We start from the raw sequence: 27,652 nt of genomic DNA, 5'->3' as shown, positions 1-27,652 counted from the left end.
CTGAAGCTGTTACCATCCCTTTGCTTGAAGCCCTTTGGTGCTGTTTTGCGAATTCTAAAGGAAATTAGAATATGGACAACAGTTTAGTCTTCAAAGCAATTCCAGTATAACGTATCCCGCCAGATCCTCCCAGTCGCGGTTCCGAGGAGGCCGCGCAGGGAGGATGGTTGACACGGGCTCTCTGGATCTTGGGGCCGGCGCAGACACCGCCGGACCCAGCTCACGCACCCGTTCCTGGACGCCGCCTCTCAAGAAACCGGCTCAGATTCCAGGCTTTTTCTGGTGGGGAAAAGTTCTGCTCGCCCTAGGAGAAGCGAGAAATCCTTCTGGACCCTTTCCCCAGGGCATTAGCCTCCTGACCCGGGCCAGGGGAGGTGCAGGAAAATCCTGCTTGTAAGTCCATTCCCGCGGGCAGCCAGCAGCCATGCCCGGGCTACGACGCAGGGACCAAGAGGACAGGTGTGGATCCAGGAGGCCACTCGCCTGCCTCTGAACCCTCCGCACTCCGGAGGCGGGGTCAGTTCCCCCCCCCCCCGTCCGCCCCCGCCCCACCCCCCGCCCGCTCCCCCGCCCACTCCCCCGCAGCCGGCATCCCAACGGCGACACCTTGTTCTCTGGCCACCGCCCCTCACGTGACCAGCCCCTTCGCCCACTCACCCCCCACCCTCGTCCTTGCGCCATAATCTCCGCCCTCCCTTCAAAGCCCCGCCCCCCGGCCTGGCGCAGGCCCCGCCCCTTCCCATCTGAGGGGCGGCAGGAGGGGGCCCGAAGGAAGATGGCAGTGAATCAGAGTCACACCGAGAACCGCCGCGGGGCCATCATCCCTTTTGGCGAAAGGTGCCTGAAGGGAAGCGGGGGGGACGGGGAGGGGTGCTGTCAGAGCCGGGAGGAGGCCGGCGGGCGGGGCCGACGGCTTGCAGACTCTCAGCCAATGGGGGCCTTTCCCGCCTTTTCCGGGCTCCGCAGGCGGAGCCCCGCCCCCTCCGTTTGAGCGAGCGCGCCCGGGCGGGCGTTTAGGGGCTCAGAGGTGGCCGAGGCTGGAGCGGGTGGCCTCGGTCAGGTAAATGGGCGGGTGCGCGGTGCGAGGCGCTCGTTGCCTCAGGAGAAAGGCGGGAACGCACTGGCAGTAGTGGGGTGTCGCGCCGCCCGTTGGGGTCGCGTGCGGCTGCCGTTGGGAGCGCAGGACCTCCGCGGGGTGACGGCGGCCTGGCGGGGGGTGAGGGGAAGCGGTGGGCGCACCCCTCCGGGGCTCCCGGCACGCCGCGGCGGAAGAGGCGGGAATGCGGCCCACTCTGACCGTCCCGCGCCGCGGGGGCCTCGCTGGCCCTCAGAACCTCCGGAAGCCCCGTTTCTATTCGCCCCGAGGGGGCGGGGGGCTGACTGCGCTTCCTTTACCGTGAAGATGCGCACCAGACCCCTAGGGAGGCGGACGCTGGCTGCGCGGCGCTTCGGGGTTCGCGCGGGGGCTGTGCGCGCGGCCGCCGCTCGCTCCCCTTCCCACCTCGTGCCTCGCCTCCACGCCGCTCCCCTGCTCGGTTCCTCCCGCCCAGCTTTCCAGACCCCTGCGCGGTGCCCCCCGGCTCGTGTCTCTGCTCCGCCTGGCCCTCGGTCACCTTTGCTGTCGGGTAGCGGGAGACTCTGACACCCAGTGCTGTGCTCCGGGGGGCTGCGCGTTTGTCGGGAAGATCCGCCCAGACAGTACCGAGTGCTGATGTCCAGATCTGTTTTCTCTGCCTCCGCCCCGAGAAAATGTTGTTGACAGATTCGTACGCGCGGTGGAGGCCGTCGGTCTTCCCTTGTAGGAGAGGATGGTGGCCCGCCGCGTGCGAGGTCTCCGGCTCACCCGCCCAGAGCGCTTTGACCTGAGTGCAGGTGGCTCTGTGCCCTGCAGTCACTTCTGCTCTGGTGTTTGGGCATCTTCTCGCTGAGCGTCGGGTCTGTCTCTCTGCTTTTCTGTGTGTGGCTCGGAGGCAGGGCATGAAGCATGTTTTAAAAGATTATAACAGAAACACTGATTTTATGGTCGTTCGAGTTACCTTGTTGGGGTCCATTCTGGGCTCTTGAATGCTTGATCATCGCCAAACACCTGTAAGAGCTTCGTACTCATCCCTGCTCTATCTAAAATGAAGATCAGCAGTGTTTCCCTTATTTCTCCGGGAATTTCTCAAACTGAAACAAAGAGAAGTAAATTGCTTGTACCGGGAGAGCTTGGATTGGGGTCTGATCGTCTCAACTCCACCTGTCCCTCAGAAAGCAAAAGGACTGCTTCTGTGCCTTGTCCTCATCAGAGAACACCCACCCTGTCAGTGCTCTGGCTTTTTTTTTTTTTCCCAGCGTAACAGTATTTATTGTTTTTGCACAACACCCAGTGCTCCATGCATTACGTGCCCTCCCTATTACCCACCACCTGGTTCCCCAACCTCCCCCTCCCCCACCCCTTCAAAACCCTCAGGTTCTTTTTCAGAGTCCATAGTCTCTCATGGTTCACCTCCGCTTCCAGTTTCCCTCAACTTCCTTCTCCTCTCCATCTCCCAATATCCTCCATGTCATTTGTTATGCTCCACAAATAAGTGAGACCGTATGATACTTGACTCTCTCTGCTTGACTTATTTCATGCAGCATAATCTCTTCTAGTCCCGTCCATGTTGCTACAAAAGTTGGGTATTCATCCTTTCTGATGGAGGCATAATACTCCATCGTGTATATGGACCACATCTTCCTTATCCATTCATCTGTTGAAGGGCATCTTGGTTCTTTCCACAGTTTGGCGACCGTAGCCATTGCTGCTATGAACATTGGGGTACAGATGGCCCTTCTTTTCACTACATCTGTATCTTTGGAGTAAATACCCAGTAGTGCAATTGCAGGGTCATAGGGAAGCTCTATTTTTAATTTCTTGAGGAATCTCCACACTGTTCTCCAAAGCGGCTGCACCAACTTGCATTCCCACCAACAGTGTAAGAGGGTTCCCCTTTCCCTACATCCTCTCCAACACACGTTGTTTCCTGTCTTGCTAATTTTGGCCATTCTAACTGGTGTAAGGTGGTATCTCAATGTGGTTTTAATTTGGATCTCCCTGATGGCTAGTGAGTGCTCTGGCTTCTTGTGTAGAAACTACGATATTTCTTTATTTTAATTTAATTTAATTTTTTTTTATTTGAGCATAGTTGACACACTGTAACATTAGTTTCACGTGGGCGACACAGGGATTGGGCTGCTCTGTAAATTATGCTAGGCTCACCGTAAGTGCAGGCACCATCTGTCACCGTACAAAACAGATTACAGCATTATAGTATTGACTATTCCCTGTGCCATTCCCTTTTATTCCTGTGACTTAATCATTCCAAACCTGGAAGGCTGTGTCTCCCATTCCCCTTCATCCATTTTACTCAATCCCCCCCGCACCATCCCTCTGGCAACCATGAGTTTATCCTCTGTGTTTATTCTTTTTGGGTGTTTCTTCGTTTTGTTTTTTAGATTCCATGTATAATTGAAATTATACGGTATTCTTTGATTTATTCCACTTAGTGTAATACCTTCTGGGTCCATCCATGTTGTTGCAAATGGCAAAAACAAAAAAAAAAAACCATTCTTTATGGCTGCATAATATTCGCGTGTGTGTGTGTGTGTGTGTGTGTGTGTGTGTGTGTGTGTGTGTATCACATCTTATCTAATTTTCTATGGAGGAACACTTATGTTACTTCCATATCTTGGCTGCTGTAAATAATGCTGCAGTAAACATAGGGGTGCATATATCTTTTCACATCAGTGTTTTCATTTTCTTTAGGTAAATGCCCAGTAGTGGAATCACTGGATCATATGGTATCTCTGTTTTTAATTTTCTGAGAAAACTCCATACTGTTTTCCACACTGTCTGCATCAATTTACATTCCTGCAGAGAGTGCACAAGCGTTCTTTTTCCTCTACATCCTCTCCAACACTTGCTTTTGTCTTTTTGATGTTAGCCATTCTGACAGGTGTGAAGTGAGCTTTCATTGTGGTTTTGATTTGCATTTCCCTGATGATGAGTGATGTTGAGCATCTTTTCATGTGTCTTTTGGCCATCTGTATGTCTTATTTGTAAAAAAATGTCTGTTCAGTTCCTCTGCCCATTTTTAAATGGGATCGTTTGGGGTTCTTTTGGTGTTGATAGAAATTACTTTTTAAAACAAGGTTGAGAAGAAGATTGGTGGTATTTTTACTTCTTTTGCCTATTCAGAATACACATTTGAGAATTTTATCACACTGTAGCTGTGTTCTGGGGAGGTTGCTTCCCCTCCTCCCCCAGCCAAGTTATAATTGAACATATAGGACTCTACTGGTAAATAGGGAAGACACTGAGTTTTCTTTTTTTAACAAATATTCTAAAATTGTGCAGATAGTACCATATGTGTTTATTGTAGAAAAACTAGAAAAAAAATTAAATTACCCCAGATTCCAACATCCAGAGCTTTTTACATTTTGGTATGTGTCCTTCTGCACTTCCTCCCAGGGGAATATGTACAACACCCCCACACCTGAGACTGCTTTGTAATTTGTTTTCCTCACTTGCCAATGTATTGGGAATGCTCTCCAGTATCAATACCTACATCATTATTTTCAATGACTGGTATTCCAGTATTCATGAATCTTTGTTCAAGCTCCTCTCCGGGATATTCAGGGTGTAATTTGTCATTGCTATAAACATTGCTTCAGTGAACACTTTTGACGACTTATCTTTGCCCACCTGTCACAATGTTTCTTGGGGATATGTTCCTGAAAGTGGAACAATGGAATCAGAGGATACAGACTTTTTAAAAAAGATTAAAATGTATTTTAAAAAATATATAAAGATTCTGTCAAAAATATTTTAAATTAAACAAATGTATATTGAAAAATATATTTTTGCAAAGTCATCCTATAGAATTTTATCAATTTATATTCCTCTCAATATTCAGCGTGACCATTTCACCACACCCTTGACAACGCCTGGTGTTAAACTTCACTACCTCTGCCAGTCTGAATAATTGAATCTTTTTTTTTTTTAAGATTTTATTTATTTATTTGACACAGAGAGATCACAAGTAGGCAGAGAGGCAGGCAGAGAGAGAGAGAGAGAGGAAAGCAGACTTCCGACTGAGCAGAGAGCCCGATGCAGGACTTGATCCCAGGACCCTGAGATCGTGACCTGAGCCGAAAGCAGCAGCCCAACCCACTGAGCCACCCAGGCGCCCTGAATAATTGAATCTTTTAAAAAAATTTATTGCTGGTGAATTTATTTTTTTTTCTAATTTTAAATTTTTTTTCTAATTATTTTTGTCTATTTAATTCTAAGGTTGTTGGCTATTTGATAAATTTTCTTTGTAAATTTCATTTTTTTTATTAACTTTATGATTTTGTGTTTGTGTGTGATAAAAAAATAAAATGAAATTTACCATATTAACTATTTTTAGAAAATAGAAATTACATATATATATATTTAAGGTGTACAACATAATGATGTGATATACATATACGTACTGAAATGATTTATACAGTCAAGCTAATTAACATATCACCTCCTCACAGTTACCATTTTCTGGGGGGTGATGCATGTGCCTGAAATCTACTCTTTTAACATACTTCCGATGTTCAATAAACTAATTTTTAGAAAAGATTTTATTTATTTATTTATTTATTTATTCGAGAGAGAGAGAATGTAAGAGAGAGCATGAGAGGGAGGAGAGTCAGAGGGAGAAGGAGACTCCCTGCTGAGCAGGGCGCCTGATTCAGCACTGGATCCTGGGACTCCAGGATCATGACCTACCAGAAGGCAGTTGCTCAACCAACTGAGCCACCCAGGCGCCCAATATACTCATCTTTTTTAAAGATTTTATTTATTTATTTGATAGACAGAGATCACAAGTAGGCAGAGAGGCAGGCAGAGAGAGAGGAGGAAGCAGGCCTCCTGCTGAGCAGAGAGCCTGATGTGGGCCGATCCCAGGACCCTGGGATCACGACCCAAGCTGAAGGCCTAGAGGCTTTAACCCACCAAGCCACATAGGTACCCACTATACTCATTTTTAAAAGAAATATTTTAGTTATTTATTTGACAGAGGGCAAGAGAGCACAAGCAGGGGTGGTGGCAGAGGGAGAGGGAGAAACAGGCTCCCCACCAGGCAGGGAGCCGGATGTGGGGCTCCATCCCTGGATCCTGGGATCATGACCTGAGCCAAATGCAGACACCCAACCCACTGAGCCACCCAGGCGCCCTTTCAATATACTCATTAAGTGTAGTCATCATGCCTACTGTACATTGGATCTCTAAATTCATTCATAACTACAAGTTTGTACCTTTTGACCACCATCTCCCCATTTCCCCCATTCCCTGGGTCCCTGGTAGCCACCATTCTACTTTTTGCTTCTATGCATTTGACTTTTTTTCCCTTAAGATTCTACATATAAGTGAGATCATACAGTATTTATCTTTCTCCAGGTTATTTCAGTTAGCACAGTGTTCTCAAGGTTCATTCATGTTGAAGCATGTGACAGGATTTTCTTCTTATGATTGAATGATATGTATATATAAATACCACATCTTCTTTATCTGTTCATCCATTGACCCACAAGTAGGTTATTTCTCTATCTTGGATATTGTGACTAATCCTGCTGTGAACATAGGAGTGCATGTTATCTCTTCGATATCCTATTTTCATTTCCTTTGGATATGTACCCGGAAGTGAGATTGCTGGATCATATGATAGTTCTATTTTTATTACGTTGATTGATATTCATATGTTGAACCATCCTATGTTCCAGGAATAAATCCCACTTGGTTATGTGTATAATCCTTTCAATGTACTGTTATACTCGGTTTGCTAGTATTTTTTTAGGATTTTTGCATCAGTGTTTTTTGGAGATGTTAATCCATAGTTTTCTTGTCTTGCATCTTTTTCTAGCTTTGACATCAGGGTAATGCTGGCCTCAGAGAAGGATTTTGGAAGTGTTCCCTTCTCTTCAGTTTTTGGGCAGATTTTCTGGAGGATCAGTGTTAGGTATTCTATTAGGGTTTGGTGAATTGTCAGTGTAGCCCTCTGATTCTGGGCTTTTCTTTGCTGGAAGTTCTTGGTGACTAATTCAGTGTTTTTACTTGTTATTGGTTTGTTCACGTTTTCTATTTATTCATGAATCAGCTCCTAGGAATTTGTCCATTTCTTCTAGGTTATCCAATATGTTGGCATACAATTTTTCATAGTATTGTCTTATCCTCCGCCTCCCCCCCCCCCCCCCCCCCCCCCCCCCCCCGTGGCTTCCGTTGTAATGTCCTTTCTTTCATTTCTGATTTTGGTAATTTGAGTCATCTTTTTTTTTTTAATTTTTTTTTTAATTTGACAGATAGAGATCATAAGTAGGCAGAGAGGCAGGCAGAGAGAGTGAGAGGGAAGCAGGCTCCCTGCTGAGCAGAGAGCCTGATGTGGGACTCGATCCCAGGACCCTGAGATCATGACCTGAGCCGAAGGCAGCGGCTTAATCCACTGAGCCACCCAGGCGCCCTGAGTCATCTCTTTTTTTAAGTAGTTAATCAAGCCAAGGATTTGTCAATTTCATTGATTTAAAAAAAATGACTTAGGGGCACCTGGGTGGCTCAGTGGGTTAAAGCCTCTGCTTTCGGCTCAGGTCATGATCCCAGCGTCCTGGGATCGAGCCCCACGTCGGGCTCTCTGCTCCGTGGAGAGCTTGCTTCCTCCTCTCTCTCTGCCTGCCTCTCTGCTAGTTGTGATTTCTCTCTGTTGAATAAATAAAATATAAAAAAAAAAAAATTTAAAAAAAATGACTTAGTTTCAATGATTTTTTTTCTGTTGCTTTTGTATTCTCTTTTTTGTTTATGTTAGCTCTAATCTTTATTTCCTTCCTTCTACTAGCTTTGGGTTTGGTTTGTTTAGTTTCTCAAGGTGTAAAGTTAGGTTGTTAACTGGAGACAGAATAGTTTTGATATCCTTAGCCAAATGGGCTGTGAAATTTCTTTCTTTCTTTTTTTTTTTTTTTAGATTTTTAAAATTTTGGGGCGCCTGGGTGGCTCAGTGGGTTAGGCCTCTGCCTTCAGCTCAAGTCATGATCTCAGAGTCCTGGGATCGCGTCCCGAGTTGGGCTCTTACTCGGTGGGGAGCCTGCTTCCTCTTCTCTCTGTCAAATAAATAAATAAAATCTTTTTTTTTTAAAGATTAAAAAAAGATTTTATTTATTTATTTGACAGAGAGAGACACAGCAGGAGAGAGAACACAAGGAGTGGGAATGGGAGAGGGAGAGGCAGCCTTCTGCCGAGCAGGGAGTCCTTGTACATGGGGCTTGATCCCAGGACCCTGGGATCATGACCCAAGCTGAAGGCAGATGCCCAACAACTGAGCCACCTCAGCACCCTGGTGTTGCGAAATTTCATTTGCAGTTTTTACCTCTTTTTAAGAAATTTGTTATTTCCACATTATAACATTTACCAACACGATGAAAATTCATTCTTTGTTTCACTGTACTGTACTTTTCACTGAAATTTTGCAGTCACTTTGCCATCCTTGTAGGACAGTGGTTCTTGGTCTGGGGTGATTTTGCACCCAGGAGACATTTTGGTTTTCACAATTTGGTGTGGAGGTGGGCTACTACTGATACTTCGTGGCGAGAGACAAGGGGTGCTGCCAAACAATCTACAAAGCACAGCCCATAACAACAAATAATTATCCAACCCACTCAATAGTGCCAAGATTGAGAGACCCTGTATATTATATGTTGACCCAAGGACATGACAGAATGAAATTGCAAAGAGTAGTCCTGCCTCCTGAATATTTCAACATGTCTAGAGCCAAATTTATGTTGCTACTTCCCAATAAGCTGCTTTTTCTGGCTTCCTTATTTCTTTGGAGGCAAAGATCACCTTTGATTTTTCATGACTTTTTTGTCTCCCAGATCCAATGAATTATCAAGCTCATGGGATTCTTTCTTCACAGTTTTAAAAATTTGATTATTCGATTTATTGAGGTTTTACACTTTATAATACATAAACCTACTTTTTTACTGAGATAAAGTTCATATAACATAAAATTTGCCATTTTAACCATTTTTTAAAAAATGGTTTTATTTTATAGAATTAAGACATGACGGAGTTCTTAGCACAGAAATATCTTTCTTCTCAGACACAAGGTATCATTCTTTCTTTTTTTAAGATTTTATTTATTTATTTGACAGAAAGATCAAAGTAGGCAGAGAGGCAGGCGCGGGTTGGGGGGAAGCAGGCTCCCCAGAGAGCCTGATGCGGTGCTCGATCCCAGGACCCTGAGATCATGACCTGAGCTGAAGGCAGAGGCTTTAACCCACTGAGCCACCCAGGCACCCTCCATTTTAACCATTTTAAAATGTACCATTAAGAGGCTTTTAGTATAGTCACAATATCATGCAATCACCACCATTGTCTAATTCCAGAACATTTTCATCACCCCAAAAGAAACTGTATTTATTAAGAAGTCACTCCACAGGGGCACCTGGGTGGTTCAGTGGGTTAAAGCCTCTGCCTTCAGCTCAGGTCATGATCTCAGGGTCCTGGGATCAAGCCCCGCATCGGGCTCTCTGCTTGTCAGGGAACCTGCTTCCTCCTCCTCTCTCTCTGCCTGTCTCTCTGCCTACTTGTGATCTTTGTCTGTCAAATAAATAAATAAAATCTTTAAAAAAAATAAAATAAAATTCAAATTGTTAAAGAAAAAAAAAAAAAGAAGTCACTCCACATTCCTCACTCAACCCAGCTCCTAAGAAACTCTGATCAAAAGTACAGGGGCGCCTGGGTGGCTCAGTGGGTTGGGCCGCTGCCTTTGGCTCAGGTCATGATCTCAAGGTCCTGGGATCGAGTCCCGCGTCGGGCTCTCTGCTCAGCGGGGAGCCTGCTTCCCTCTCTCTCTCTCTGCCTGCCTCTCTGTCTGCTTGTGATCTCTCTCTGTCAAATAAATAAATAAAATCTTAAAAAAAAAAAAGTACAACCAGACAGAAGATAATAAAACAATAGAGGATCTGAACAACACTATTGGACCCAATTAGCCCTAATAGACATGTGCAAAGCCCTCCACCCAACAACACATAATATACATCCTGGCTTTTTTTTTTTTTTAAAGAGTTTATTCATTTGACAGACAGAAATCACAAGTAGACAGAAAGGCGGGGTGGGGGGGGGAGCGGTTGCAGGCTACCTGCTGAAGAGAGAGCCTGACACGGTGCTGGATCCCAGGACCCTGAGACCAGGAACTGAGCTGAAGGCAGAGTCTTAACCCACTGAGCCACTCAGGCGCCCCATCCTGGGCTTTTTTTGGTGGAATTCTTTTGGTTACTGATTCAATCTGTTATAGTTCTATTCAGATTTTCTTTCTTATTTTTTTAAAAAAATTAATTTATTTGACAGAGAGAGACACAGTGAGGAGGGAACACAAGCAGAGGGAGTGGGAGAGGGAGAAGCAGGCTTCCCGCTGAGCAAGGAGCCCAAGGCAGGGCTCAATCCTAGAACCCTGGGATCATGACCTGAGCCAAAGGCAGCTACTTAATGAGTGAACCACCCAGGTGCCCCATTTTCTTTCTTCTTTAGTCCATTTTGGTTGTTTGTCTCTAGGAATTTATCTGTTTCAAATAGACTATCTAATTTTTTTTAAAGATTTTATTTATTTATTTGACAGACAGAGATCACAAGCAGGCAGAGAGGCAGGCGGAGAGGGAGGGGGAAGCAGGCTCCCCACCGAGCAGAGAACCTGATGTGGGAATCAATCCCATGACCCTGGGATCATGACCTGAGCTGAAGGCAGAGGCTTTAACCCACTGAGCCACCCAGGTGCCCCAGATCATCTAATTTGTTGGCATGTAATTGTTCATATATTCGCTCATAATCCTTTTTTTCCCTATAAATTCTGTGATAACATCCCCACTTTCAAATTTTAGTAATTTAGGTTTTCTTTCTTTTTTTCTTAGTCTAGGTAAAAGTTGGTCAATTTTGCTAATCTTAAAGGATAAAGTTTTGGTTTCATTGATTCTTTTGTTTCTATTCTTTATTTATGTTCACTATAATCTTTATTATTTCCTTCCTTCTGCTAGCTTTGGGTTTAGTTTGGTCTTGTTTTTATAGTTTTCTAGTGTGGAAAATTAGATTATTGATTTGCTGCTCTTAAAAAAAAGCAAGCATTGGGGCGCCAATGGAATATCTTTTTTCTTGGAATATCGTTTTTCATCCTTTCACTTTAAACCTATTTGTGTCTTCGGATCTAAAGGAAGTCTTTTGTAGACAGTGTATAGTTGTATCATATTTAAAAAATGTATATTTTGCCAGTCTCTGACATTTAATTGGAGAGTTTAATTCACTTACACCTAATATAATTATAAGGAAGGAATGAACTTCTGCTCCTTTGCTATTTGTTTCCTCTATGTTTCAGTTCCTTCATTAATGCCTTCCTTTGTGTTCAATAGATATTTCCTAATATACTATCTTGATTCCCTCCTTATTTCTTTTACTGTTTGTGTTTTAGTTACTCTCTTTGTGGTTGTCCTGAAGATTACATTTAACATCTTGATTTATAACACTAGTTCAAATTAATACTGATTTAGTTGTTTTTTAGAGATTTTATTGATTTACTTGAAGGAGAAAGAGAGCAAGTAAGAGAGATAGAGAGCATGAGTTGGGGAAACAGAGGGAAAGGGATAAGCAGATTCCCCACCGAGCAGGGAGACCTACACAGGTCTTGACCTCAGGACCCTGGGATCGTGATCTGAGTCACAGACAGACACTTATCCGACTGAGCCACCCATGTGCCCCAATACCAGATTTTAATTCTATGCAAAAAATTTGTTCCTATATAGTCTGTCCCCTTATACTATTATTGTCTCAATTTACATTTTTATACACTGTGTATTGATCACTGTAGATTTACAATTATTATTTTATGTAATTGCCTTTTAATTCATATAGGAAGAAATGAAGAGTTCCAAACCAAAAATACATTAATACTGACTTTTATGTTTACCTATGTAGTTGGCTTTACCAGTGTTCTCTGTTCATTTGTAAGGGTTTGATTTACTGTCTGTGTCTTTTTATTTTTATTTTTTAAGAGAAAGGTTGGGGAGGGACAGAGGGAGAGAGGGGGAGGGACAGAGGGGGAGAGAGAGAGGCAGGGGGAGAGAGAATCCCAAGCAGGGGCCACACACAGCATGGAGCCTGATGTGGGGCTCAATTTCACAATCCTGAGATCATAACCCGAGCTGAAATCAAGAGTTGACTCTTAACTGACAGCCTTCCAGGTTCCCCCCTACAGTCTTTTTGTTTCAGGCTGAAGAACTTCCTTTGGCATGTCTTTTTTTTTTTTTTTTTTAAGATTTTTATTTATTTATTTAATTGACAGAGAGAGATCACAAGTAGGCAGAGAGGCAGGCAGAGAGAGAGGAGGAAGCAGGCTCCCTGCGGAGCAGAGAGCCTGATGCAGGGCTCGATCCCAGGACCCTGAGATCATGACCTGAGCCGAAGGCAGCGGCTTAATCCACTGAGCCACCCAGGCGCCCCTCCTTTGGCATGTCTTATAGTTCAGACCTACTAGTGATGAATTCTCAGTTTTTGTTTACTTGGTAATGTTTTAATTTCTCCTTAATTTTTGAGGGGTTTGATTGACAGATTTTTTTTTTCCTTTTAGCACTTTGCATATGTCATCCCACTAGCCTCCATAGTTTTTTTCTTTGCTTTAAAGATTTTATTTATTTGAGGGGTGCCTGGGTGGCTCAGTCCATTAAGCATCTGTCTTCGGCTTGGGTCATGGTCCCAGGGTGCTGGGATAGAGTTAATTCCGTGTTGGACTTCCTGCTCATTGGGGAGTCTGCTTCTCCTCTCCCTCTATCCCTCCCCCGCCTGCTCATGCTCTCTCTCTTTCCTGCTCTCTCTCAAATAAATAAATAAAAATCTTTAAAACATTAAAAAAAAATAAAAGATTTTATTTATTTGAGAGAGTGAGAGAGAAAACACAAGCAGGGGAAGGGGCACAGGTACAGGGGCAAACAGACTACGCTGAGCAGGGAGCCCAATGTGGGGCTCAATCCCAGGATCCTGGGATCAGGACCTGAGACAAAGGCAGCCACTTAATCAGTCAAGCCACCCAGGCACACCTGCCTCCCTAGTTTTTGATGAGAAGTCAGCTATTTGTCTTATTGAGGATTCTTTGTAAGTGATGTTCCTTTTCTCTTGCTGCTTTCGAGTCTCTGTATCTGGTTTTCAGCTGTTTGATTATAATATGTCTTGATGTGGGTCTTTTTGAGTTTATCCTAGTAGGAGCTTATTGGATATGTAGATTCATGTATTTCATTAAATTGGAGGAAATTTTGGCCATTATTTCTTCAAATATTTTTATGCCCCCTTTTTTTCCTCTCCTCTCTTCGGGCAGTCTCATTATGCATTTGGTTGTAAGCTTGATTTTGTCCCACAGGTCTAACAGACTCTGTTCATTTTTCTTCATTCTTTTTCCTTTCTGTTACTTGGGTAGTAACTGTTATTTTTAATTGACCTATTTCAGGTTCACCAATTCTTTCCTTTGCCTGCTGAATCTGCCATTAAGCCCACCACTATTGACTTTCTCACTTTACTTATTGTAATCTCCATCTTCAGAATTTCTATTTGTTTCATTTTTCTATTTCTATCTCTTTATTGATATTCTCAACTTTTTGAAACATTGTTCTCATTATTTCCTTTGGTTATTTTAGACATGGTTTCCTTTAGCTCTTTAAGCATACTTAAAATAGTTTATTTAAAGTCTTGGTCTTGTGGGGTGCCTGGCTGGTTCAGTCAGTAGAGCATGTGATCCTTGATCTTGGGGTTGGGAGTTTGAGCACCTTGTTGTGCTTAGAGTTTCACCTAACAGACAAACAAACAAATAACATCTTTGTTTAGTTAATCCAATGTGTGGGCTTCCTCAGTACAGTTTCTATTAGTTTGGTTGTCTAATGTTCACAGAAAAACCTATGGGCCATACTTACTTGTTTATTTGCAAGCCTCAGGATTTTTTATTGTTGTTGGAAACTGGGCATTCTGAATATTATAATTTGGCAACTCTGTAAATCAGATTTTCTCTCAGGGTACATTGTTGCTGCTTGTAGTTATTGTTTGTTTAATAGCTTTCTGAATTATAAATCTTATAAAGTTTGTACTTTTTGTCCAGTGTGGTCACTGAAGTCTCTTTTATGTTAACTTAGTTGCCAACTAGTGATTTGACTCTTTCCTTATAAATCTGTACCAAAAAAAAACAAAAACAAAATCTCCCTGCCTTTGCAGATGGGGTCTGCCTATATGTTTAGAGCATGTTTTTGTCACTCTGCCCTGTAGTTTACAGCTCTGTCTTAGCTTTCACTTCCTGCTTGAGAAGAGCCTTATTGTCAACCAGAGGTAAAAGTTTTGGGCCTTCTCAGTTTTCTTCTGAGCATGAATCCAGCCCTGGGCAGAGATGCATATGGCTTCCTAGAGTTTCATGAATATGTTAGAGCTTTTCAAAGCCGTTATTCACTAAAGCATCTCATCAGCCTTTCCTCCCTAACTTTTCAGTTTTGTTCATTTGCACTAAGTGTCATCTTTGCCCCAGACAGCAGCAACTAATACATTTACATTAAACTCTTTTTGATAAATGCACCCTGGGTAGTCACCTGGGTAGTGCCTGAATTAGGCACACACACTTTGAGCCAGCCCCTCAGGGAGCTACCAGACAAGTTAAAACAACCACAATTCTTTGAGAATAAGGTGTGTTCTGCTCTCTTTGGTACTTGGCACTTAGACTAGGAATGTGGATTATTTTATTTTATTTTTTATGTTTATTCAGAAATAGTCTGCTTTACCAGAGTTTCAGTGTGAGAGGGAGAAGTGGGCTTCCCACTGAGCAGGGGGCCTGATGCAGGGCTTGATTCCAGGGTCCCGGGATCATGACCTGAGCCAAAGGCAGATGCTTAATTACTGAGCCACCCAGGCACCCAGAATGTGGGTTATTTTTAAGGTTCTTGCCAAACTGGGGATTGGTGGATGGTACCAGGGTAAGTTAAAGTGTCATAAAGCTCTCTTACTGAGACTCAGCTATTTTTTTCTTGATTAAACATTATCTTAGTTGCTATAAGGTTTTGATTAGATTCCAGAGTTCTGAACTGAGTTTTGGAGTTCCCTATTTTTTTAAAAGATTTATTTATTTATTTGAGAGAGAGAGAGAGAGGAGATGCAGAGGGAAAGGGAGAGAGTGTCCTAAGAAGACTCCTCACTGAGTGTGGTCCCTGACTCAGGACACAATCCCATACCCTGAGGCCACAACCTGACCCCAACCAAGTCCAACATTCAACCAGTTGCACCACCCAGGCACCCCTGGAATTCCCTATTTTTCCTGACATTTTTTCTGGCATCCTATATTTTCATTGTATATGAAAAAGCCCTTTTAATCACCACACCACCACCCAGTTCCAGTTCTTGTTGCTGCACATCAGGAATATTTTAGGGATTCTTTTTTTTTTTTTTTTAAAGTAATCTCCATACACAGCAGAGGACTTGAACTCATGACCCCAAGATCAAGAGCTGCATGCTCTACTGACTGAGCCAGCCCAGTGCCCCTTAGAGATGCTTAAAGTGGTGCCTCTCGTATACCACCCCCTCCTTGATCATGTGACTAGCCTGCTGAGACAGCTGTCGCTCACAGTTTCTCCCCGCCTCTTAAATGGTGTCTCCACCATTTAAGTTCCAGCATGGCTTTCCAGCTCTATCTCACTATTCTCCCCCACCCCAACACTCCCGTGCTCTTTTGCTGAATCCACACATGTAGGCTGCTCCCAAGTGTGCCGTTTGCTTCCCAACGCATACACCATGGATGCTGCTCTTGCACCCCCATTCATGCTGTTTGCTCCCTATCCGGACTGACCCCTGCCTTCACCTCTGCCTACTGAAACACTGTCCTTATCTTAAGAATCAGCTCCCACTTCAATCTTCCTATAAAGTCATTTTTAATCACTTCAACCAAAGCTAATCTCTCCTTCCACTAAACTGCTATGACATTTTTGTGCCAGTAATGTGCTGTTTGTCATATTAGTCCTTGCTCTATTATTTGTTTATTTTTTATTTTTTTTAAATGATTTTATTTATTTATTTGACAGACAGAGATCACAAGTAGGCAGAGAGGCAGGCAGAGAGAGGGAGGGAAGCAGGCTCCCCGCTGAGCAGAGAGCCCGATGTGGGGCTTGATCCCAGGACCATGAGATCATGACCCGAGCCGAAGGCAGAGGCTTTTTCCCACCAAGCCACCCAGGCGGCCCAATACTTGCTCTCTTATTTACATTCATGTTTTCATTCACGCATTCTGTCCATAAATATTTAGTAGCACCCACTGTTTGCTAGAGCTACAGTGGAAAGACATTGTCCTTAATGATCATAGTTAAGACATTGAACAAATAGGGGCACCTGGGTGGCTCAGTGGGTTAAAGCCTCTGCCTTCAGCTCAGGTCAAGATCCCAGGGTCCTGGGATCGAGCCCCGCATCAGGCTCTCTGATCAGCAGGGAGCCTGCTTCCTCCCTTCTCACTCTCTGCCTGTCTCTCTGCCTACTTGTGATCTGTCTGTCAAATAAATAAATAAAATCTTTTAAAAAAAAAGACATTGAACAAATAAGCACGTATGTATTATAGTAATTACTGCGAAAGAGAAGAAACCCGATAGGATTCTGTGAGTGAGAATAGGATGAGTCCAAGTTTCTCAGGTTAATAGTGAGGGGAGAACGTAACTGAAAAGGGCACAACATGACTAAGGAATCTGAAGCCCGCTTTGTGCCTTACCGTCTCTGTAAGAGTCAGAAAAACATTTCCATTACCACAGTGTTTCATACTTACTGCACATAAAGAATAAAAATTAGTGAGATGGTAAGAAGGTGAAGAAGAAGAAGAAGAATGTAAATTAGACAAGGAAAAAAAAAGAACCCGGAGCACTGGGGTGGCTCAGTCAGTTAAGCCTCTGACCCTTGGTTTCAGCTCAGGTCACAATTTGAGGATCCTGAGATCAAGCCCCACGTAGGGCTCCCAACTCAGTGAGGAGTCTGCTTCCCTTCTCCCTCTCCCTCCGCCCCTCCCCCTGCCTGTGCATGCTTTCTCTCTAAAATAAATAGATCAATCTTCAAAAAATTTTTTTTATTTTTTATTAACATAAAATGTGTTATTAGCCCCAGGGGTACAGGTCTGTGAATCGCCAGGTTTACACACTTCACAGCACTTATCATAGCACATACCCTCCCCAATGTCCCTAACCCCACCCACCTCTCCCCACCCCCTCCCCCCACCCCCCTCCGCCCCCGGCAACCCTCAGTTTGGAATAAATAAATAAATCTTAAAAAAAAAAAAGAAAAAAGAAATCAGTGATAAAAAAGGAGAAGAATCAGTGAGCAGTCAGAGGATAATATTTAATTTCCTTTATATTTCAATAAAATAATGGCAGCAGCAGCAGGTAATGTTTCTCGAGTGCTCACTCTGGGCTAGGAACTGTGTGTCATTTATGTAACTTTTAAATTGAGTGTTGTCTGCCCTTTCTTTTCTGCAGTGTCTTGAGTCAGTGTCAGGATGTAGAACTGTCCTTCCCACAGCAACCGGAGGGGTCCAGTGTCTTCTGCGGTACAAAGAGGGGAACAGTGTTTCTTACTTCATACCGGGTAATGCTCTTTCTACTTTGATTGGATTAACCGCACGTTTGTTTTCCTTAAAATAGAGAGAGGGTAAGCGTTGACTTTCAAGTGTTTTAAAACATTCACACTTCTGTGATTTTCCACGTTGAGGAATATGGGGGGAAATGGGGGATGTTTCTCAATTAGGCCAAGACGTCCAAGCAGCCTTGACCTTAGAATTGCTCTGCTATGTCTCAATCCGTGGACAAACTGTAGTCCTTCTCTGAAATTTCTTTCCTCTCCTAGGTGATCTTCGTGACTTCACACATGGTCAGTGACTCCATGTTTTCTTTTATGATGCCGTTTGATCTGATGAGTAACTGCACCGTTGAACAACCAGTCTTTACCCCCAACTTCATTAAAGGGATCATTCAGGCGGCCCCAGATGGTAAGTGTTCCCCCTCAGAAGTGGCTTTTTGTTTGTTTGTTTGTTTGTTTGTTCTCAAAAGCTTCCAGAAGGTTTACGATTCAGACTTGGCTCATGCTGGAATTCAAAAAAAGCTGCCCTGCTCCTCTAGTAGTGCTTCTGTCTCTGTCTGGGGCAATCCCCTCTGGCCAGCCGCGCCAGAACCTTAGTGAGTGTGTGTCATTTCTGCCCCCAGGTGGCTGGGAAGGACAGGCTACCTTTAAATTAGCCTTCAGAAAAGGAGGTGCCATCGAATTTGCCCAGATGATGATGAAAGCTGCCTCTGCTGGTGAGCAATGCTAATAAGGATTCTAAATGCTTTGGTGGGGCTTGAGGCCTGTGGAGGCGAAGTAGGACTGTTACCCACCTGGTCAAGACTTTGGCCTCTGAGGTCAGGCAGTCGGTAGCTGCACATGTATTTGGGAGGCATTTCCTGAGCCTCCCTACTACGGGACACGTACGGCAGCACAGGCTGGGAGCAAGATTAGTCAGTCCCTCCTTGTCTTAAAGGAGTTTGCAGTCTACCAGGTGCTTGTCCTCAGACTCCTGCATGACTCATTTTACCCGATAATCTCTTGTCCATGTAAATGCTGGTCTCATATCATTGGGTAGTCTCATTTTCCGCTCTGGAAGCCCCAGTTGCCTGAGCTCTTTGTCCTCTGTCGTGCCTTTTTGTCTTTTCTCCTCTCTGGTTTTGCCTTTGCTTCTCTTAGCTGTAGTTCCCATTTTCACGAGAAGAGGGAAGAGGTATTGTCAAGTGCTACAGCGCTGATCTAAAGTCTGTACCAGATAACTCTTTTCAGACTGTGAATACAAATAATCCTTTTATGGGGCACCTGGCTGGCTCAGTCAGTAGAACGTGTGACTCTTGATCTAGGGTTTGTGAGTTCAAGTCCCATGTTGGGTGCAGAGCCTACTTTAAAAAAATCCCTTAATGATATATTTTTATTTAATCTAGCTGTATTTCATACCCCTCCTCTCTCACTTTTGTGTTCCAACCTCATTGGACTTCTGTGTGCCTTGTTCTCTCATCTCTGAGCCTTCATGTTATTTGTTCTTTCTGGGTAATTTTATTTTCTTATCTATCTATCTATTTATTTTTATATTTTAAGTAAATTCTATATCTAATATGGGGCTTGAACTCATGACCCCAAGATCAAGAGTCACCTGTTCGTCTGACTGAACCCACTAGGTGCCCTGAAATTTGCTCTATTTGGAATGTTCTTTCTCTTTCTCTGTTGCCTCCAACTCCAACTCCAATCTCGCGGAGAGGACCACTATCTAGTTGAGATGCACACATACCCCACGACAGAGGCCTGGACAAAAGGCTGGGGACGCAGAAGGATGGAACGAACGTTCTAGCTCAGAAGGCTGATTGGATCATGATACTATACACCATAGTGAAGAACATAAGAGACAGTCTCCGTTGGCGCTCACTTGTAGATAGACTAACATTTATTGAACGCTTACCGTATAGTGGGCAGCGCTCCAGACCCTCCACACGTGTCAGTAATTGTAACCCTCACAAAAACTTATGATGTAGCTACAGTCATTATCCCCAGTCGATAACAGGAGAAACTGAAGCAGTGACGGTTATACAGTGTCCCAAGTCTGTACAGATAGAGAGCAATGGAGCTAGAATCCAAACCCTAAATCTCTTCTTGCTCTTTTTTTTGAACTTTTTAAAGAAAAATAATCTTATCTATGGAAAAGTTGCAAGAATATTGCAACAAGGGGCGCCTGGGTGGCTCAGTGGGTTAAGCCTCTGTCGGGCTCTCTGCTTGGCGGGGAGCCTGCTTCCCCCTCTCTCTGCCTGCCTCTCTGCCTACTTGTGATCTGTCTCTCTCTCTCTCTGTCAAATAAATTAATAAAATCTTAAAACAAATTCTGCAGCAAACTCTCATGGACCATTCATCTAGATTCACCTGTTATTAACATTTTCCCACCTTTGCTTTATCTTGTTCTTTATTTGCTTTGTTTCTACTAAAGTATTTGGGAATAAGTCACAAAGAGCATTTCCTTCATCCCTAAGTATTTGGATGTAAATCTCCCAGGAGCAAGGGTATTCTCTTATCTACCCTCAGTCTGCTTATCAAATTCAGGAAATGGAACATGGAAACAATGCTATTATTTAATATTTGGTTTATATTCAAATTCAAATGATTAACCCATTACTGTTCCTAATTCTGATAGCACATTCCCCTCCGCCACCCAGTCAGGATCTAATCCCAGATTACACATTGAATTTAGTTGTCCTGTGTCTTTGGTCTCCTTTAATCTGGACCCAGCCTTTCTTGAGAATTTCAAGGAGAATACAGGCTTATTATTTTGTAGAATGTCCCTTAATTTGGGTTTGTCTGTTTCCTCACGCTTAGGTGCACACCATGCATTTTAAGTGGCAGGAATACGATATAAGTGATGTTGTATATTTTTGACCCTATAGTCTTCATTCCTGCATCTTATTAAATGTGAGGCACATTGGAATGCTAGTGGCCAGTGGATTTGCAGCTCAGAGCTCCAAAGATGAACTCTGTCTTCTAGAGACTGATTTAGAAATCCTCAGCACGCAGGTCATCTCTGGAGCCATGTGAAGGATAGGATCCTTCAGTGACTTACGAATGGTATTCCAAGGGTCCTCAACAGCTCAGGGATGGGTAGGGAGGGGTGACCTTAATGAAGAATGCAAAGGGGCTGACTAAGGTAGGAGGAGATTTGAGTTTATTGTCCTAGAGGTCAAGGAAGGACAGTTTCAGGCATTACCGAGTGATCATTTGTCAGCTGCTACAGAGATGTTTGATAAAATGAAGACTGAAGGATGTGCATTGCATGTGGAAATTTGAGTTTGTTGGTGCTCTTAGCAAGAGAGAAATGCTAAAGAAGACAGGTGGCAGAAAAGCCATACATAGGAAACAGAGGAGTAAGAAATTGTTTTACTATTACCTTTAAGATACAGTGCAGGGGCGCCTGGGTGGCTCAGTGGGTTAAGCCGCTGCCTTCGGCTCAGGTCATGATCTCAGGGTCCTGGGATCGAGTCCCGCATCGGGCTCTCTGCTCAGCAGCGAGCCTGCTTCCCTTCCTCTCTCTCTCTCTGCCTGCCTCTCTGTCTGCTTGTGATCTCTCTCTGTCAAGTAAATAAATTAAAAAAAAAAAATCTTAAGATACAGTGCAAAGATACAAAGGCCAAGGAGCTCACACGCTGTACCTAACCAACAGCTCTTCATCGTCCAAAGGGCAGACAGCATCTGGAAGCCTGACACTGGGTAGCAAGGTGTCCTGGTAGACAGGGCACAGCCTTGTGGAATCCAGAGTCGGAGGCCACTTGGAAGTCCAGCTCCTCTTTCCTACCGGTGTCTGCAGAACTCAGAATAACTGCATATTGGTTCTTGAATTTGCTTTTATTTTTGGTCTCACAGTACTGAGGGGTCTTATTTTTAAGATTATGGACCAAAGATCAGGCAACTTGAGGGGATCCTCTTTGTGCTCTTGTTAAGATCTGCTTCTTGGGGCGCCTGGGTGGCTCAACTGGTTGACCATCTGCTTTTGGCTCAGGTCATGATCCTGGATCCTGGGTCCTGGGTTCGAGCCCCACATTGGACTCCCCGTTCTGAGGGGAGCTTCCTTTCTCTCTCCCACTCCCTCTGCTTGTGTTCCCTCTATTGCTGGGTCTCTCTCTGTCAAATAAATAAATAAAAATCTTAAAAAAAAAAAAAAACAGATCTGCTTCTTGGCCTGCAAAGCTACGGAGTCCCAGCAGTTATATAGCTACTTGGGAAGAGTTTAGGCAACGTACGTGAGCTTGGCCCACTGTTTTCTGGGTCTCATTATATCATGACTTAGGTGTGGGAGCCTACCCCCGCTCCCCTAGTAAGAACGTAAGATTGTGAGATGGGCTTCTTTGAGGTCTTTAGAATTAACTACCCATCATGCTTCATGATCTGGTTCCTTGACCCTTTGCAGAAGTCCCTTCCCCTCTACAGAGCTGACTTGTTGGGGCTCTTTGATTCTTGTTTTTACCAAAGACATGTCGAGTACCTGTTGTTTGCCAAACTCTCTATGAGATGATTAAGAACACAACAGTGAACAAGGCGAACATAGCCCCTAACTTTGTTAAACTTACAGTCTAGTGAGAGTCATACAAGAAATAAGCAAACCAGGGGTGCTGGGGTAGCTCAGTCAGTAAAACATCTACCTCAGGTCATGATCCTTGGGTCCTGGGATCTAGCCCCACTTCGGGCTCCTTGCTCAGCGGGGAGCCTGCTTCTGCCGACCTCTCCTTGCCACTCTGCCTACTTGTGTGTGCACTCTCTCTCTATATATATATATGTATCTGTCAAATAAATAAATAAAATCTTTTTTAAAAAAGGAAGGAGCAAACATATAAGTTAATAAAATAATTATTTCTGGGAAGGATATTAATAGGATATTGACAAGGAGGATAGTAGGGGTAAAGAGGACAACTTCAGATTTATAATGAATTAGTTAAGATAATGCTATCTCTTGAAACAGAAAAATCCCAAATTATCCATAGCTTAAGGCAGTAGATATTCCTGCTTATGTAAAGGACAGTCAGCAAGGATAATATGGGGCTCTGAACCACCTAGCCCTTTAGGGACCCAGAGTACTAGGGTCTTTGCCATCTTTAACACATGGCTTCACATCCCCTCTGGAGAGCTGGCAGGAGGGAAAGAGAGTAAATATTTCACCTGGGAAGCTTGCACCAGGGAAGCCCTGGAAGCGGTGTACCTTAATTCTGGTCACATGCCATAGGCCAGAAATAGTGTGGTAGGCCGATAATGGCTCCCAAAGGTATATCCATGTCCTAACCCTCAGAATCTGTGAATGTTGCCTTGTTTGGAAAAAAAATCCCTGCAGATGTAATTAATTTAAGGATCTTGAGATGAGGAGATCACCCTGGATTATCCAGGTGGGCCCTAAATGCCATCACAAGGGTCCTTGTAAGAGAGATGCAGAGGAAGATATACAAGAAGTGCTTTCTTTCTTCTGTATCACGTTGCCGTTACCTTGGCTTCCATGGTTGTGTCTTGCCAACTAGATGGAATCCTCACTTGGATTCTGAATATTTTTTATGGTAAGTGCTATGCTAGGCCCTGGATAAGCACAGGCAAATAAGACACAGTCTCTGCCCTCACAAAACATGTCCCAGTTCAGGACAAGGGAGGTATATATTTTTTATCTTGTATCCTGGGAGCATTTTTGGACACATATGTGAGATGATGGTTGATACTTTATTAATTATCTTGTTGATAGCTGCTTAAAAGAATTAAAAAGTCCCTGTTTTGCCAAACTTGTCTTCTCAGCTGCCAGAGGAGTTCCACTTGGAGGTGTAAATTACTGGTTCGGCTCTCCAGGACTGTACGTAGTTAGTGGGCAGGGGGGCATGATGTGCTCCCAACAGATGCCTTGTCCAGGTAAGGAGTGGCAGGGAAGTTCTCCTTGGGTGGTGGAAAAATATGCCAAGGGCTCAAAGATCCATTCATTGCTAGTTTGCCTCCAACTCTGCTATAGGAGAAATAGGAGACGTTTAGAGAGTTGGAAATGGTGGAGTCCATGACTTCGTTTCTAGACTCAAGCCCCAGGGCAGGTCAGCAAGTGACTGGGCTTCAGTTTGAGGCTTACTTGTAACTGTCATGCACACATATGGAGCAGACATGGGCGACTCCGCTAGCAGGAATCGTCACTTCCTGCTTATAGCCTGAGCCGGAAAATGTGCTCTTCTCCCAACGCCCCCACTTGCCATCTCACACAAGTATAGCCATCATGCTCGTGCCGGGCTCTTCAGCCTCACTGAGGACTCCAGCTTCATGCCCTGTGTCCTTTAACAGCTGTGACTGTCCACAGCGATTCTCAAATGTGGTCCACGGCCTACAGGTGGGCCGCAAAGGGTCTCCTAACAGGCCGTCAACAGGCCCCAAAAGGTAGTCCTTTCTTGGGTTCTCCTTGGAACATGGCATACATGTCTGCAGCTTTAGTTTTGTGTACAACTGATGTCACAAAATTACATCGTTATAGTTGTGTGGCTAAACATACAATAATTCTTTTAAATGCATTAGTCTCTGAGATGTGCCTGGGTGGCTCAGTCAGTTAAGCCTCTGACTCTTGGTTTCAGCTCAGATTGTGATCTCCGGGTCATGAGATCGAGCCCTGTGTCAGGCTCCGCGCTCAGCTGTGACTCTTCTTCAGATTCTTTCCCTCTCCTTCTCCTTTGCTCCTTCCTCCACTTTCATGCTCTTTCTCTCCTTAATACGCAAAATCTTTAAAATAAATAAATAAATGCATTAGTCCCTTAAATTATGTAGAAAACTAAAAATGGAATTACAAGCCATTATTATAAAATATTCGCTTTTGTAATTGCCCAGTGATTCAGCTTTACTGAGGTCTTTATCCCTCTAAAGACGGCTTTAAATTGTTGTCTGGCATCCTTTCACTTCACCTGGCAGGACTTCCTTAAGCACTTCTTACCGGGCAAGAACGAACTCCTTCAGCTTTGGTATTATCTGGGAACATCTTTCACATCTTTCTCTCTCACTCTTGAAGGAGTTTGGCCAAATAGAGGATTCTCGTTTGACAGTTTCTCTCTGGCCTCTAAAGTTTCTGATAGCAAATCTGCTAATTATCTTACTGAGGATCCCTCATATGCGATGATTTACTTCTCTCTTGCTGCTTTCAAGACTCTCCCTTTGTCTCTGTCTTTTGAAAGTTTAATTAGAATGTATCTCAGTGTGCGTTTCTTTAAGTTCATCTTACTTGAAGTTTATTGAGCTTCTGGATGTTTAGATTCATGTTTTCATCAAATTTGAGAAATTTACAGTTACTATTTGTTCAGATATTTGCTCTGTCCCTTTTTCTCCTCCTTCTGGGACTTCCTTCTGGTCTGCTTGATGGTATTCCACAGGTCCCTCAAGCTCTGTTACTCTCAAGCTCTGTTCACTCTTCTTCAGTGTTCGGTTTGTGTGTGTGTGTGTGTGTGTGTGTGTGTGTGTGTTTCCTATTCCTCAACCTCTATTGTTTCCGCCGTCTTATCTTCAAGTTAATGGATTCATTCTTCTGCCTACTCCAATCTGAATTTGAATCCCTCTAGTGATTTTTTCATTTCAGTTGCTGTACTGTTCAGCTCTAGAATTTCTTTTTGGCTTCTTGTGAAGTTTTCCACTTCTGCTGGTATTTGTGTTTGATGCATACATCATTTTCTTGACTTCTTCCATATTTTCCTTTCGTTCTTTGAGAATCTTTAAGATCATTCTTTTAAAGTTTTTTCTAGTTATCTCAAACATAAATGTGGATTGCAGCAAAGTAACTTGACAGCTGTCCATTCATTGACTCAGTTAAACCACTTTGGAAATGTAGCCAAGAAAATAAATAAGGTCCAGGTTTATTGCAATGTGAGTTAGAAAATTGGAAATGGGGTACCTTGGTGGTGCAGTTAATTGTCAGACTGTTGGTTTTGGCTTAGGTGATGATCTCAGGGTCCTGGGATCCGGTCTGTGCTCAGTGTGGAGTCTGCTTAAGACTTTCTCCCTCTCCCCTTCCCTGCTCCTGTGCTCAAGCTTGAGCATGCTTTCTCTTTCTCTCTCTCAAATAAATAAATAAATAAATAAAATCTAAAAAAAAAGAAAGTTGGAAACAACATACTCTCCTGCAGCAGGGAAATTAAGTAGCACCTATCCATGTGAGAAAATATTGTCTAGCTTTTAATGTATGAAATATGCTAATAATATAAAGGAAATTTTTATATTGTCAAGTAAAAAGAACCAGATAAAAAAATGTATGGGTGTTATGACTGTGAGTGTATAAAAATATTAACAGATTCTACAAAGAAATGTACCAAAATATTAAATTTTTTGTCTTTGAGAGTGGATTATAGACTACTTTGAAGTTCGTCTTTTTAGGGTGTGTGGGTGGCTCAGTTGTTAAGCGTCTGCCTTTGGCTCAGGTCATGATCCCAGGGTTCTGGAATTGAGCCCCACCTGCTTCTCCCTCTGCCATTCCCCCTGCTTGTGTTCCCTCTCTCACTGTGTCTCTCTCTGTCAAATAAAATCTTCAAAAAAAAATTCATCTTTTCTTTATTTTCTAAATACCTAACCCTCATTCAGCATGTATTACTTTCTTCATACTCAAACAAAATTTATTAAATAAAATATATCTTTGAGCACAACTATAAGTAATGTAGAGATATAACTGTAAGGTTATTTTCATGTTAACTTGAACCCCTCCAAAACAGGAAACGATAAAGCCTTCATCCAGTGGTGGCTAAAGGATCTGGCTTTAGCATTATTCTGCCCGAATTCTTTTCCTGTGTCAGTTCGCTTCTTCTTCCTTCTTACCTACTCCTTGTCCACTCTAAAAAATGCGTAACTGATTTTTTTTTTTTTCCTTTTCAGCCTGTCCATTTGTTGTCTATGGACCCCCACAGTCAGGATATGGACCCTCACAGGCGGGATACGGGTCCCTGCAGGCGGGATGCGCATCCGCACAGTCAGGATACGGACCCTCACCGGGGGTGTATGGAACCCCACAGGTGGGATACGGACCCCCACAAGCAGGATACGGGCCCCCGCCTGCGGGATACAGACCCTCGTCTGGAGTATACGGAACACCCCCTGCAGGATACGGACCCCTACCAGCTGGAAATGAAGCTTCACTGGCTGGAAATGAAAACCCACCCGCTGCTAATGAAGCCCCGCCTCCGGCATATGGAATTTCACCTGTTGGAACTAGAGCTGGGTCTAGCAGATTTATGGCAGCCCAGCCTGCTGGGTATGAGCCTTCTCTTCCCCCTCCTTCATCATCTTAGGCCCATCTACAATCTTTTAGGAAATAACGACTGAAGACTCACCAAGCAAAGTGGCCCTCAAAAACCGAAGTCTGGATAAGAAGGCGGACTCCGGTATGTGATTAAAGGCGTGTGTGAAGTACGGTGGCACCCCGAGGGAGGGCGGTCTTAGGGGAAGGATAAAGCTTGACTTCCATGCCTAGACTTTAGAAGCTGAGTCAACTCTTGATTAGACGGGCCAAAGGAAAAGTAGAATTAGAGCTAATTCCCTGATAATTTGGTTGACACTGGGCTGCATTTTTTAACATATGTGAGGGTGGGAAAATCTTCCTGCCTTTCTCCTCTACCCCACTCAAGAAACATTTATTATGCCGTTTTCCAGGCCCTAAAATATGTTAGAAATATCAAGTTGAACACAGCATTATTTAAATTATTGAAAGGATGGAACTACCTAAATTTCCAATAATGAGAGAGAATTTCATAAATCATGGCACATCCATGTAGTGGAATATTATGTGGCCATTGAAAATGTTATCTGGATGTAGGATACACCTTCTTTAAGATCAAAAACAATGGGACCATCTGGGTGGCTCAGTGGGTTAAGCCTCTGCCTTCGGCTCAGGTCATGGTCTCAGGGTCCTGGGATCGAGCCCCACATCGGGCTCTCTGCTCAGCGGGGAGCCTGCTTCCTCCTCTCTCTCTGCCTGCCTCTCTGCCTACTTGTGATCTCTCTGTCATATAAGTAAATAAAATCTTTTAAAAAAATCAAAAACAATGAAGCAAT

The 27,652-nt window shown here is 43.7% G+C and overlaps 1 protein-coding gene across 1 annotated transcript; it reads left to right on the top strand.

Annotated features, from left to right (window-relative positions):
• The first annotated feature begins 775 nt into the window (after nt 1-775).
• On the top strand, nt 776-26,990 carry WBP2NL (WBP2 N-terminal like). Its single transcript, XM_046011771.1, has 7 exons — nt 776-837; nt 17,551-17,659; nt 17,918-18,059; nt 18,274-18,366; nt 23,396-23,506; nt 26,477-26,679; nt 26,910-26,990. Exons 1-7 carry the CDS (start codon nt 776-778, stop codon nt 26,988-26,990), a joined length of 801 nt encoding a protein of 266 aa, XP_045867727.1.
• The last annotated feature ends 662 nt before the right edge of the window (nt 26,991-27,652 follow it).

Source organism: Meles meles, chromosome 7, assembly GCF_922984935.1.
Source record: "Meles meles chromosome 7, mMelMel3.1 paternal haplotype, whole genome shotgun sequence".
Taxonomy (NCBI): Eukaryota; Metazoa; Chordata; class Mammalia; order Carnivora; family Mustelidae; genus Meles; species Meles meles.
Note: the sequence above shows the minus strand (reverse complement) of the source record. Positions and strands in the feature narration are given on the sequence as shown.

Coding starts and splice junctions, on each gene's coding strand:
- WBP2NL (XM_046011771.1), top strand. CDS start 776: ATGGCAGTGAATCAGAGTCACACCGAGAACCGCCGCGGGGCCATCATC. Junction 17,660..17,917: donor TGTTTCTTACTTCATACCGG/GTAATGCTCTTT, acceptor TTCCTCTCCTAG/GTGATCTTCGTGACTTCACA. Junction 18,060..18,273: donor CATTCAGGCGGCCCCAGATG/GTAAGTGTTCCC, acceptor TTCTGCCCCCAG/GTGGCTGGGAAGGACAGGCT.